Source organism: Oenanthe melanoleuca, chromosome 1 (assembly GCF_029582105.1).
Source record: "Oenanthe melanoleuca isolate GR-GAL-2019-014 chromosome 1, OMel1.0, whole genome shotgun sequence".
Lineage (NCBI taxonomy): Eukaryota > Metazoa > Chordata > Aves > Passeriformes > Muscicapidae > Oenanthe > Oenanthe melanoleuca.
This window is the reverse complement of record NC_079333.1, coordinates 45,976,955-45,991,744: the sequence shown is the minus strand read 5'-3', so window position 1 is coordinate 45,991,744 and position 14,790 is coordinate 45,976,955. Positions and strand designations below refer to the sequence as shown.

General features: G+C 41.1%; 1 protein-coding gene across 1 annotated transcript in view; it reads left to right on the top strand.

The window, feature by feature from the left end:
- The window catches only part of FLT1 (fms related receptor tyrosine kinase 1), a 105,802-nt gene that overhangs the window by 53,650 nt on the left and 37,362 nt on the right, over positions 1 to 14,790 (top strand). The window contains exons 12-13 of the mRNA XM_056487924.1: positions 5,123 to 5,231; positions 12,370 to 12,660. Coding sequence (XP_056343899.1) covers positions 5,123 to 5,231; positions 12,370 to 12,660 — 400 coding nt within the window. The remainder of the gene's footprint in view (positions 1 to 5,122; positions 5,232 to 12,369; positions 12,661 to 14,790) is intronic.

Sequence of the window (14,790 nt, the reverse complement as noted above, 5' to 3'; positions counted from 1 at the left end):
GCCAAGAAGAAAGGATTATAAATCCAAGGGAAGGAGACAGTAGACAGGAGAGCATTAAGTACAAGGAAAAGTTGGAGAGGGTGAGACAAAATCCTCTTGCTTTTGGGAACTAACATACTGAGAACCTGAAACGGAGCAGAATGTCCCTGACTGCCTCATGCCTCTGCTGCTAGCAAATGCTGGAGTACCACTGACCAATAGCAGGTACCAAGAAACCTGGCCCTGTCACAGGGTATGCCTCTAGGTATTTTGTATAAAGGGTAGCAATGCATTAAATTGGAGCTTACCATGCACGTATGTGTGTGTGTCTGTGTGTAAAAGTATATATATATACATATATACATCTACGTACGTATGTATGTATGTATGTATGTATGTATGTATTTGTGGTTTTGTTTTCCACTGCATGAATGAATACCTAACTGACACGGGTTTTTACTGGTTCCAGCACTTGTGAATGACAAAGCCACTTGACTTCATGGAAAATGCAAAGTAATGGTCCTGTAACATGATTCTGTAAGACAAAACTTAGACTCACCCTTGTGCATCTCTGGTTTGGCGGCCAAGATGGGTCAGCCTGACTAGTGATAGTATTGAAAAAGTGTAACCCTTCAAAGTGGAGTGCTAGTCAGAAGAGTCAATCCTTCCTGGACATGACTGATGGAAAATAGAAGGGTTCCATCTCTCCTGCATCTTTTATGCCAAGCCCTAAACCTCTACCTCTCTTTTGAGTTCCCACATTACTGATGAGATGAAGAAGCCTGTGCTGTGTCTGTTCTCAGTCCTGACACATGCCAGCTGTCTGGCCAGTACATCTGTGCAGATTGGCCATCTGGAACCCAAAGAGGAGGAGAAAGCTGTTTAGTCACCACAGCAGCATTTTGATCTTTCCCCTCTACCCAACAGCTGGTTTTCATGAAATGCGTGAGATCTCATGAGCTTTGAGTTGTCAATAAGTTTTGGTTGAAACTGGACAATGGATTCAAAAATAACTGAGCCAGGAGGGGGACAGATGGACAGGCTGGCAGACAGATGAACACACAGACAGTATGATCTTCCTCAGAACCCAGGCTAAAGATAGCAACGGGAGAGCCACTTGCCTCTCTTCAGCACATTGTAACTTCTCCTGGAGCCTTCCTGAGCACTACTAGGATTGCTGTCAACACTGTCAAGTGAATCTTTGGGAGGTACCAGCAGAGCCAAGCCCTTGGTGAGATTAAAAACAGCAGAACCAGGGGCTTGCAGCTGCTGAGCTGTGAACAGCATGGGATGTACAGGGAAAACTTGGCTCTGCTTGATACACAGCAGCAATTCATAGAGATTTTTCTGTCTGACCCCAGGGGGAAAGTGGGTGCTCTCCTGCACATACTCATGCCCTCCTGTTGTGGATATTTCGGTGTTTCTTCCGCGGTGGTCCTGAAGGTGAAATGTGTTGACCAGATGTTTTGCACTGATGCTCCTTGCCAACATGTGAGGCAGGCAGATAGTACAAACAGACCAATCCAGCAGTGTGCTACCAATACTTAGATATGGATCTTCCTTTAGACAGAGATATATCCAAGAGAGCATATTTTCATTTATTTCCTTTTATTTTTTAACCAGTAGTTCTTAAAAGCATGACTAGAAGGGAATTGGCAATAACTGACAGACTTGCACTAACCTGCTCTGTGTCAAAAGGGCAGTATTTTGCTTTTTAAACACATAACCTTTTCCAAGAAGTCAGGGCAGCAATCTCTGAAGAGAGCAAGTTCATGTCAGTGTCTGCAGATGCCTTCAGGGAGTCATGTAAGAGCCAGGCTGCCACACATTTTCTGAAAACTTCTTTTCCTTCTCTGCCATCAGCTGGAGCACTGGGAATCCTCTATGTCAGCTACTTTGAGAAAAGAGAAATTCCAGCAGACCCTCCAGGGGAAAGACCAGCCCACCATGGCTCCAAGAGCAATGATCGTGTTGGCTGCTTTGCATTCTCTTTGCCTCCCCAGTCCTTTCCTCATCAGTTTCCACCACAAACAAATCTGTAAATGCCTCTTCTCTCTCTTGGGATTTATGCCTCTGCCTGTTTTATTTGCCCAGCAGAGCAGCACCAGTATGAGACTTACTTCCCTAGCCCCTGGCTTTGAGATGAGCCTGTAACATGGTGCTTCAGCCGAGATGATGGGAGTAGAAAAAAGGCATAAAGGGCCAAAACTTTGGTGGTAGATGGGGTCTGTGGACAGATGATGATCAAGATATTGAGTCACTGAAAGTCACTGTTGTGGTGCCAGATGATACAAGACTGTGAAAACTTTTGCTTCTTTTGCAACAATAGCTGTACGGAGGGACCACGCTGCACAAACTGATCTCAAACAGCCATAGTTTCTCCATAAACAGCATGCCAGGCTTAGTTTTGTACACACTGCTTCTCTGGTGGGTTTTGGCTGGCATCCACAATGCAAAACACAGACTGCACCACTGGAGGGCTCACAAACTATTTAAAGAGATGTTATCTTATCCTTGTGACTAATTTATAAGCTAAAAGATTTATAAAGAGATGTGTTGTCTCTAAAATACTCTGTTCTGTTGCAAAGCCAGTCTTGCTGCCTCCTAGACACTGTGGCTTTCTCTGTCTTAGCTGAGTAAGCACACCAGTGTGTGCTCTCTGGCACTGATGCCTCCTGTGTTCACAGCATTTATTTCCTTTGCCTTCCAAAGAGCCATTGCTTGCATGGGAGTTCCCTGCTGGAAGTGATCCTTGGCCCATGCTAAGGAAGTATTTGGGACTCTGTAAATTGGTCAAAACCAAAACACTGCTGGGGGGAAAAGCTGGCAGTTTAAATCTCTGGCTTTCCATGCCAATGAGTGCTCTCTCAGGCAATTTAACACACAAGAAAAGGCATCATCTGTAAGTGACTGCACTCATACTGCTTTAGCATAACTCCATGTTACATGTGTATGCATAACTCTTCCTCAGTGTGACAAAAGTAGTAATCACATCACAGTGGGCTGAAGCAGCAAAACTCAAGATAGTATGCACGATTTTTCATTAAAAATTAATGCCTAATAATACAAGGACAAAACACAGCCTGATACTTCCATAAACTTTTCAAACCTTTCGAGTAGTTGTGGGAGGAGTAATCAGCATGTGTTTTTCAGGCTCAGAAATGCTCTGCCTCTGTGTATAGTAGATTAAAGACAGGTGTCCTGGAGTCAGAGAGCAAGAGCTTCATTCTCCTTCACTGTGCATGGTCTCAATTGCTTCCTGGGCAAGGTTGCTGTGAGGTAATACCAACTAGCAGGAGAAAAAAAGGCTATATTTTGGTGGAAAGTCTGGGATGGCAGAAGCAGTTTTTAACCACCCACATTAGCCTTCTGTGGTAGACATTGTGGGACTTCCTTCTGGTCTGAGTTAGTGTTGATAAAACAGATGCAGGAATCCTGGTGCTGTGCTCTGTTTCCACACTTTAAAAAAATATGTTTAGAACCTGGAAGAAATTTAAAGAGAATGACAAAATATGGACAGGGCTGGGCCCAACCTTTATAATTAGAAATTTGTAGAGGTCAACCTACTGAATTCAGCAAAACAGGATGATTTTTTCAAAGGGCTGTAATTATCTCTCTGATATTACCAATCCTCTTTCATTTCACAGAAGATCCCAAATGGTAATTTATAAAAATTATAGCTAGAAGTATTATGCAGTGTGTTAGCAGATAGGTAGTTTGCCACTGAGACAACTTAAAAGGGTAGAGGTGCTGTTAGCATTACTAACAATAGTGAATTTACCATAGTGGGGTCTTCTAAAACAAATAAGTCAAAACCAAATTATTTGCCTCTGTGGTGTTTAAATAGACTCTTTCTACTAGAGAATTATTTTGGGAAACCAGAAGATCTATGTCATTTAGGGGCTCAACAGGAGTTTGGGGATACCTGTGTATTCTCCCAGCAGGAGACAAAAGCTGTGCAAATGTTCAGTCAGTGTTTATGTAAAAATGTAGATAACTGGTCCCTTTTTATTACTGCCTCACACTCTTGTGCTTGTCTCTCAACTCCAGCAATCAGTCAGACTTAAAAGAATGTATTAATTGCACAGAACTTATTTTTAAGGTTTTTAGAAAAACCAAGCAATTCCAAACAGTGGAATTCTGAAGCCCCACAATTTCCTTTCGTCACTGTCCCAGCCCATAACTCCAGCCAAACTATGTTTTACAGAACAAGTAAAATGGCAAGAAGAACTGAAAATTAAGCTACCAAGTTATAACTGGGAGGACATTACACTGATGAAGTCCATGCCTCATGCTCAGCTCCATAACAGAATGACATATCACTTGTTTCTGCATAACTTTCCTCTTCTGCTTAGTACCCAATCCATTAGACCATGGTTTTCCATCACCCTAAAAGTATAACTCTTATTATCACAGTGTTTTTTTATGTTTTTAAGGGCACATCAGGTGTTTTTGGTCCCTGGCCTTTCAAGGTCTTATCTTTCAAGCTGTGTAACTCTGAGAAAATATTTAGTGTGCTGGACCTCTTAAGATGGTGATAAAATATAACATAAATGAAACTGACATATTATTATTTAATAATAGAAATATTAAATCTAAGAAGAGAAAGTAGTACAAAAGAAGATGGGTAAACATCTCCTTTGCCACTGCTCTGTCTCACTTGACATGTATGTGGGAAAATGAAAGAAATCAAATGAGTTTAGTGCCAAATTGAGCTTCTTTTGCCTCCCAGGATTATCCAAATGCCTGAGGCATGTCTCACCTATTCCCTTTGCAGTCTGGCTCTCCTACAGGCTGCTTATCTCCTTGTGTGAAACACATTGTGTCGTGCTTCATGTCTTCTGGTTACCATTACATCACCAGCGAGAGATAAATCAATCTGAAAGACACGTTCAAAGATTTTTGGTCACGATGCCTTTGATGATATAAGGGTGACCCAAGGAGCTTGTTTCCTGTTATTCTTCTATCCTTTTCAAAACTGTGCATGGTGACATCTCCTTTACATAGCCCCAGAGGTGCCCATCTCTGAATGAATGGAAAGAGTGGATCATGGGGCTGCCAGTGGTGACTTAGGAAAAAGAGAAGGAAAGCATTAACTGAGCTCTTGAGCCAGTGAGAACTAAACCTCTTCTTTCTTTTGCAGACTGCTAGCACTCTTGTTGTAGCTGAAGCCAAATCTTCAGGAATCTACAGCTGTGTGGCATCCAATAAAGTGGGAAAATCTGAAAGAAATGTCAGTTTTATTGTCACAGGTAAGATCTACTCCTCTATAGAGTCAAACATGTTTCCTGATCCTGGAATTACAGCTGTTAGGCTATTGTGGCTCTTTAATATACCACAGTTTCAGAATTGCTGTAATGTATGTACTTGTAAGCTCATGCTTTGGGTGATACTGGTAGGTTTCACAGCAGCTGGTCTGGATTTCAAGGGACACCAAATTGGTAAATGACTCATTCCTCCCTCAAGTATCAGGCATGACAGAAATTACTCACAAATACAGCAATGAGTAATTCCCCATTTTGGTTCATCTCTGCAGTCATTTCATACATGAAATTTTAGTGTATTTTCACCCACCAGTAAGCCAGTTTCACATGTGACATTGATGGTGTCTACAGCCCCATTCTGCTGCCCACCAGGATATTTCACAACACAGTGTCTAGAACAGTGCCAGTGTCTGCAGGCAGCATGGTGCTAGAGAAATCTGGGACAATGGCAACTTAGAGGTGGAAAAGTGTCAGGGTACAGACTACAGAGTTTTGTTTCCTTTTCTGAGAAAGACAGCCTGGAATATCATTTGTGCCATGGCACTGAGAATTCCTATCATGTTATCTTCACATATGAGTATGCTTTCTGTTATTTTTGCATTACGAGATGTATTTGGAGTTTTCAAACAAATGACTTAATGCTTTACTCCAGGAATTACTGAAAAAAGCCCACAGTGTGTTTTTGGGAATAACTACTGCATGATTCAGCAGCATAAAGTCTGCACATGCAATTACAAAGGGTTTGTTTTCTGTCAAAAGTTTTGCTTTGTTTATAAAGCAGTAGTTTTATAAACTTAGGCTGCTGGCAATTTTCAGAGTAGATCATTAGAGAAATGTTATTCATCCAAAAATATGAGAAAAAACAAAAAGTCTAAAATATTTAGATGGTTTAATCCCCAAATCATAATCTCTTTGGTTTTTATGTTGTCATTCTCTTGCTTATAATGCTGATGAGTGATTTTAGTGAAACTCATTCTATTTCTAGATATCAAAAGAGAATAGACACACCCACTAGATTTGGTAAAAAAAGAAAAGAGAAGCTACTTCAAAAAATGATCCCCCTCCCAAACTCTATATTTCAAAAATATCCTGACCAGCTGAATCATAGAATACCAAGTTCTCAAGGAACCAATACCAAGGAGCCTCAAGGATCATCTGGTCCAGCCTGTCTTGGGGAAAGCACGGCATGTTGTCCAGATAGATCTTAAAAGAGTCCAAAATTGAAGAATCCTCCACTTCCCTGGGGAGATTATTCCGATGGCTGATTGCCCACATTGTGAAAAATTTCTTCTTGTGTGCAATCAGAATCTCCCCAGCAGTAACTTGTACCCATTACCCCTCATATTTTCCATGTGTCTTCTTGTAAAATAGGAGTCTCCAGCTTCTTTGCAGCCACCCTCTGAATTCTGGAACATGTTGATAAAGTCTCCCCTAAGCCTTTCCTCAAGGCTGAGCAAACCCAGTTCTCTCAGCCTCTCCTCATATGGCAGACTTTCCAGTCTTTGATCATCTTTTTGGCACCTCTCTGGACCCTTTCCAAACTTTCCACATCTGTTTTGTATAGAGGGGACCAAACTGAATGCAGCACTCTGGATGTGGCCTGACAAGTTCTGAGTAGAGTGTAATGACTTCTTTATTTCTGCTGGTGATGCCCTTGCTGGTGCAACCCAGCAACCTGTTGACTTTTTTTTTTTTTTTTTTGCCACAGCAACACCCTGTTCATTCATGCTGAGCTTGTTGTCCACCACAGGTCCCTTTCCACAGAGCTGGTCCCCAGCTGAGTAGATCTGTTGATCCAGGTTTTGTACTTCCAGGAGAGCACCCTTTCCTCTGACTGGTAAAAGAGAAGGAAAGTTAGCTTGGGCACCAATACCTTTCTCTGGTACTCCCAGGATATTGTAGTTTTCCTTGAATCTGCCCAGATTCCATCTGGCCTCCATCCAGCTTGCAGTGTCACTCTTGCCCACACAGAAGAGCAGCAATGAGTAGCAGTCGGGGCTCTTGACAAGTTGTGGCAGCATCTCACCAACATTTTGGGCCTCAGCTGCCAGAAGGCAGCATAACTCCCTGTCATGCCAGCAGATGGGCACCACTGCAAGCACTCAACATTTCTTTTTCAGGTACCCACTGTCGTGCTGCTTGTACAGTTTCACCTGGCAGACTTGGTCTGTGGGTGTCTACAGCTGTTAAAGCTGCATGTCATAACACACTTTCACATTTAGAAAGTGCCAGTTATCTATAAATACAGAAAATTGGTAAGAAGTGTGAGAAGTATAAACAGATAACTGATACACACAGGTTGGTTGTTAAAGTACAGAAACAAGAAAAATGTCTCCATGCTCTGTTAATGGAAGTGACAAGAATATTTGCCTGCTTGAAGATGATTCTTGTCCCCACTCTCAGTTTTGCTTTCATCCCTATCCTCACATTGTGTGTGTTTGGACAGAAAGCTGAACACCACATAGTTCTCCATAAATTAACATGCCAATGAGAGTTTCATCTTTGTGTGGGTACGTCACACGAAACTTTGAGAAGTCACTGAGAGTCATTCACTGCTCTGTCAACATGCAAGATGCTGAATTTGGCCTTCTCCAGCTCTTACTCCTCAGTTTTCATGGTATGGAAGAAATGAAGCTGTACTTGGATGGACCCCACCCACTGTATCCAAATTTCCCTTTCAAAGTTTTGATGGTGGTTTCAAGTATTTTAGTGCAGTGACATGAAGGAGTTAGTTTTCCTGATTAGGCCTAAAATTCTTAGATCTTAACCAAAGATGGAAGGAAATCCTTCTCCTTGATACTAAAGCTTTCATGAGAACATGCAGAATATTATGACTCTCCTTTGAAGAATCTTATATTGTCTGGTGTTCAGAAAGAGGAGTGTCAGCTTTATTATGGTTTGGAATTTCCTAACATCTTGACTAGTGGCAAACATTCTTTACAGGGTAGTGAAGTTGAAATGCATTTGCCCTGTGAGTTCCTGGAGCTGAGCACTTCAGCTATGTGACATGGAAAGTCCTGATCATCCTCTGACACTCACTTGCATTGACTGAAGGCAGTGTAAACAATACTGTTGTTTGGTCCCTACAAAAATCCAATTATGCTCACCATAATTCTCCTCCACCAGGCCGAGACCAAACTGCTGTGGCTGGGTACAGCCTGTGTTTCACATCAAGAAACAAACATGTCCAGAATGTGCAGAAAAATGCTCTGAGGTAGTAAAAACCTGAGAGCCACAAATGCTGATGGATGTGAACAGGACACTGCAAAGTATTTCCTTCTGATGAGTCCAAAACCAATACTTCAGGTTTTGTGTGACAGCTTAGGGCTGGTTTAACTTATGTTGTTGAGTCTGCTGGTGCCAATTGAAGTCAGCCTGAGCCACACAAAAGTGTCTAAAAGTAAGAGAAGTGTCTAACTAGGAGGAGATGATTCCTTGTAGGAAAAGGAACTGCTGCCCTCTGTAAAAGGGACGTGCCAGAAATGACTCCAAAGAGCAGATGGAGACAAAGCCTGTTATTAACAGGGAGATCCCTTTCCCTGAAGGCAAACTCCCTCTGCCCTTGTCCTGGGGATGAGAAAATGCACATATTGCTGTGAAGGGTCTCTTTCTGATAGGCAGAAACCATTAGGAAGGTGGTGGAAGGCAGACTGTGTCCCAGCAGCCCCAGTTTGGAGTCAACAAGTTCCACTCTTTCAGGGAAAGATAAACATAAGGAAATTAGTGCCAACAGAGAAAATCCAGGAAGAAAAAGCATTTTCTTGAGTTATTGTAAATATCATTATTTCTGGGCTTAAAGTGAAACCTGCCTGTCTTTTTCCTAGGAAGTTTCAGAGTGATATACATGATTTTATTCACTGTGCCTGAGGATGTATGACATGAAGACCATGGGCTCTGGAGTAGCTTTCCTATGGCTTCTGTCAGATGAAGGGCATTTTTGGTGTATTGTCACTGACTTAGCTCTAAAAGCAAATCATTGTTCAAGACTCAAGAGTAGCTGTGAAGCTTCTATAAAAGCAATGCAGAAAGGTGATTTCTGAAAGCTCTCCTGCTCACTGGTGTGGAAGCAGTCTCTGTAACACCACCTTTATGCCAATTTTAATTGTATTAGCACCCTTTCCTCCAGCCTGCCCCTTTCCCTATATTTTGGGCTGTTTTGCTGGCACACAGCAGGCCCATGGGTGTGTTTGCAATTACAGAGGGTGAAACAGGAACAGCTCTGCCTTATCTCCCTGGTTTCCCAATGTCACTAAGAGCATTTTATTTTGAGATTCCTGATGGTGCTTGGCAAAGATAAACAAAATCTTCCATCAGGAAACCTGGGAGCTATTTCCACAGGAAGCTTCAAATCACTAAAGTAAATAAAACCCTTTTACATTATTCCCAGCCACATTATTTAGCTAGCCTGAGCCTGTAACAATTGGTGAGAGGTGTCATATATTAGGAGGTTTGTAGCCTTTAAACAAATGATTCTTTTGGAATCCTGTGCATTTTGCTTCTGTCCCTAGATTTATTCAGAAAATAATCTTCACAGAAGGCACATTGAGGAAGAGCTCCAGACCTGACAACATAAAAGTAGTTGCAACTACATTATTCTCTTGGCATGCTATTCTTTTAGGATAAAAATAGTTCATTTGCCTCAGTCCCCAGTGATCTTTAGTTTCATCTTAAGAGTTTTGCTTGGCTCTTCTTGGCTTTTACTGAGTACTGGCATCTTCAAAAGCAAAAATTACCACTATTTCTAACCAATACCTACCTTTGCCAGCACACATTAGAATGATTTGAAATGTACTATGAGTAAGATGCAGCACCTTCTTTTTTTCCAAGTACTTATCCATATTCAAAATGTTGGCCATTTGATTGTTTTAAATGTGTCTGAAGTTAATGCTTTTTAACAAAATCAAGTATAGGATTCACTTCTTCTAACTTAAATCTTAGAGTTAGGTATTTAAGCCTAAGCTGATAATGTAGGATCTGTTCATAATTAAGCATGAGGGACCAGGATCTCTGGAATTTGGCCCATCTTAAAGGGATGGTTTGCACTGCCCTCTGGAGAAGCCTGTCTCACCCATAGACTGTAAACTTTTGCCCACATACAGAACACAGATCATCCATATTCAAGTAGATGTCTATATTTTGGCAGCTGAGGCTAAATATGATGCATTCCATGTAGGGAGATGTTTCATCTTAATAGCACTTCCAGTCAACAGTTCTTAAATCAGATTAGAATCTGGTACCACACACTCTTGCATATCAAACATGATCCTGAGAGTAGTCACTCATAGATGAGTTCATGAAATTTGAGGTTTTTCTTAATGATTTTCTATAGCAAGAGAGAGAAAAGTGATATCCCAACGGAATGTAAGTGGAACAATTTAACCCTCAGGCTTTAATACCCTGTCTAATATTTTAGTGCCTTCACTAGGTTGATCTTTGGACTCCACACCTGAACTTCAGCTGATGGCAGGCACACATATCATGCAGGGGCACGATGAGTTCAGCCAGCAGAAATCAGGCCTCTCCCTGGGAGGCACCTACTGTCAGGAGAAATTTCAATCCAGGACTAGCAGGAGCTCATTTACCCTCTGTTTAACACTCAGGGCTAGATGTGGAAAAGAGGATGTTAAGGGGAACAGCTGATGCCAAGCTTCCAATAGGCAGAAAGCAGTGAGCAGGTTATGCTCATGGCTCCCCTGGGAGGGAAGGCAGCTCAGTTTGCAATGTGGGGATTTAGGGAGAAGCTTTCTGATGGATTGGTTAATCAATGAGAGAATATGTGAGATATTATTTACTTGAGAGGTATTTTTACATATTCCTGCTGAAGTGACATTAAACCTGAAGCAATGCTGGTAAGAATGAACTGAATGTAAGCATTGAGCTGTTCATGATCTAAGAAACAAGAAAAGAAGGTACAGGTCTCCCTGATGAAAGAAGAAGCCATTCTTAGGATTTCAAGTCAAGTTTACAGCCAAGTGCTGTAGCAATTAGTAGTGAAAGAACAATTGAAAATGGCCACAGTTGATGTCACTTGACCAAGAAGAAGGAAATGACTTTATCAGAATATTGGCTACAAATAAATTGAGAGAGGTTGCATTCTAGGAGCAAAACTTGGAAGTGCTTTCTCTCAGGAACTTACTTTTACTTTCAGTGAGGTCAGTGGTGTAAGTGGCTGCTGGAGGGATGAGCCCCAGTGGAGGCAGCTGGGAGGCAGCTGACAGCACCACAGCTCTGCACCACTCCCAGGTGGGGGAAGTTGAGGGTGACATTACAAGAAACTGCAAACAGGACCTTTTCAAGCAGGGCTTTCTACATTGTTGGCTAAATTACTCCTGCCTGAACCATCTGCTATGAAGTGAAAACGTAACCCATGTCTACACTCAGTAAATTGTCAGTGCAATGATCCTTGGTTTCTCTCAGTTGAAAATATCTTTCACCTGTGATGATGCCTAGCCACCCAAACAAAATACCTTCATCCTAGAGCTGCCCACACATAGCTGGACACCCAGGGCAGAGGGTGCTGCTTCTGCTTCCCTCTTGGGTGACTGGTAGGCTTTAAATGCAGGGAGGGCAAACACCTCTGGTCCAAGGGAAATCTCAGGCGTGTGATCACAGATGCTGTAATTTCTCAGGGCTTGAAGCATTTTTAAGAAATAGACATAGTTTATCTGAATATTTTTGAGTAACAAGAAAACAGTGTAACCTAGCATGATGAAATGCAGTATTTTTATACTGCCCTCTTGAGATTCCTTTTCTCTTATGCAGTTCACAAGCTGGAGCCGTGATCAGAATATTCCTCCTTTTTCATAGTCCCACTGTGCTGTCTTTAAATAATTCTGGTTTTGGTACCTTGCCCCAGTCTGTCTTAGCCTGGCATACATTTATACAAACTCATTACTTCCAAGAGCAACTCCAGTTTACACCAACTGATGTCTGAGGCCAAGTGTGTCAGGACAAATTGTAAGAATAGCTGAAGCTGAGTGTATGAAAGGAAAGATTACACACCTGAGCAGGAAGACAACAACATTGATTAGTTCAAAGACTTCCTGATAAAAGGGAAATTACATGCTGTGTTAATTTTGGCTCATTAGTTTCATATGAACTAAAAAGTGTTCTTGGTTTTTGACAGATGTACCGAGCGGATTCCATATTAGTTTGGAAAAAATGCCAATTGAAGGAGAGAATTTGGTATTGTCCTGTTCGGCCAACAAATTCCTGTACAAAGACATTGCCTGGATTTTACCTAGGACAGCCAACAATCAAACTAAAGCAAAGAAGTCTCACAACAGGGAGTACTCCATCACCCTCACTCTGACCATCAAAAACGTTTCCCTGGCACACTCAGGCACCTATGTCTGCCGAGCAAGGAACATATACACGGGGAAAGAAGTGCTTCTAAAGAAAGACGTTACAATCAGAGGTGAGCACTGCAACAAAAAGGCTGTTTACTCTCGGATCCTCAAATATAAAAGCACAAGGAATGATTGTACAGCACAAAGCAATGTAAAACATTAAAGGACTCATTAAACAGTAAGAGATGTCTCATATCATCTTGATTTTTTTTTATTGCTGTTGCTACCTTTCAAGCCCTGAGGTGGTGCTCATTTCCCCATGGGTTGGAAATAGGAGGAATAGCAAACACAATCCTAACGCGTGAGCTTCCAGTTGAGTTCAGACGGGTGTTTTCTGCTTTGAAAAGGCACATGGAAGCTGGGGTTTGGAAGATCCCCTGTGCTACATTTTACATGTCGTTTTTTTTTTTCTCTTGCTGTCTCCTACTGAGCAATAAGGAAAACTTTGGATCAATCTTTTCTTCTGCTTTGATATCGGCCTCATCAAAAGTGTCAAAGCTGAATAAACTGATTAACTTTAAAAACTGCTGTTTTCAGTCAACAATGGACATTTAATAAGCTAACTTGAATGTGCAGAATGAGCACAATTCAGTTTGTGATTGACTGGACTACATATTTTTTATTTTAATCTGATCTTGATGGACTTATAAATATTACCTGCTGAGCAAGTTCTAATACTTATTTATTTGAAATTATTTTCTACACTAAAGTACATTAATCTTAAAAAAGTATCTTCTAAAAGAAGTATGCAGGGAAGAAATAAAAAATGTTGATATAATGCACAGACCTATCATATCATTTATAATAATGATGATTTTACAACTGACAGACGTGAACCTTGTTTCTCCAAATAAATCCAGGTAGACTTCCAGTTGCTGTGTTGGTCAATTTTTAAAGTCAGTTCTGCACTAATGTAAAAAACTACTGATAAAAGTGTGAGTGTTGCTTCTGGCCTGAAGATTCAGGAGTTTGTAATGTTGTAATTATTTTATTAAATGAGGAATGTTACACTAACATGACTGACAAGGTTTTAGCCAGCACCGTTAGTTAATACATTTTTAAAATACAAATTCAAAATTGAAGCCATTAAAAGTATTCATTGCTTTTGGTATGCAAATGACAATTGGATTTATTCTGGGGATTAAGAACCAGAAAAACTGCTGAAGGACAATTAAGGGCGACCTAAGAATTCCTTGTGAGCATTTCCCCTTTTCTTTTCCTTTGTCATGACTTTGCTATGAGATGTTTCTGTGTGCTATAAATTCTGTATAAGGAAGAAGTTACTATTTTTAATAGATCTGATAACTTTATTTTTTTACAATACATAGCTTTGATTATTTTTGGTTACATTTATGATCGATCATTTATATAGCATTTACATAAGCCATAACAAAACAGACCACAAGGACCAAAATAGCTACAGCAAAGGAACAAAGTGGCTGTGCTTTTAAAATAGAGGGTGACAACATGACAGTTTCTTGTGCTTGGGAACTCACCAGACTATTTCCTCCTTTAGGTATGGAGACCGTGTCCCACGGCTAAACTTGCCTTTCACGTGGGAATTGCTTTTGTCAAGTGTGAAAGGGTAAACAATAGCATTTCCCCATAATGCCAGCTTCATGGAGCCTAAAATGCTTAGAAAACAATTGATAACCTGGAAGTTGTCAGAGTAAAGAAAAGAATAATCATTTATATCTTGAAATGTCACCTATAGCCTGCTTGTATACAGTAACTCTTTTGTTCATTATTAGCATGATGGCTTCCAGAAACAATGTGTTCTTGCAAAGGGATCAGGCTCTCTTTTTTCCCTAAAACACGCCTAAAATGCAAGTGGAGTTGTTGGCTACTGCTTGAAAATGGAGCAAGCACACTCTTTAGCATTTGCAATTCTTGAGAAGAGCTACAATACAGAATCCCCTTTTTTCCTAGGGTATTTTGTGGGAAGACATTTGATGGCAAGGTGGGCGGTGATGACAGGACATTATGAATTTTCCATGGCCTTGGGAGCACGATGGTTTGTAGCAGCCAGTTGCCAGGCAATATGAGTTTGGGTCAAAAAAACACCAAAAAAGAAAAGAGATGTGGCGATTAGACTGTTCTTCTGTGAAACTGCTGTGCATTGCAATGTTGTATGTCACTGCTGAGTGGAGGTCCCACCAGGCTGGTCTCCACCAGCACTCAGAGGGCCACGCTGGGCA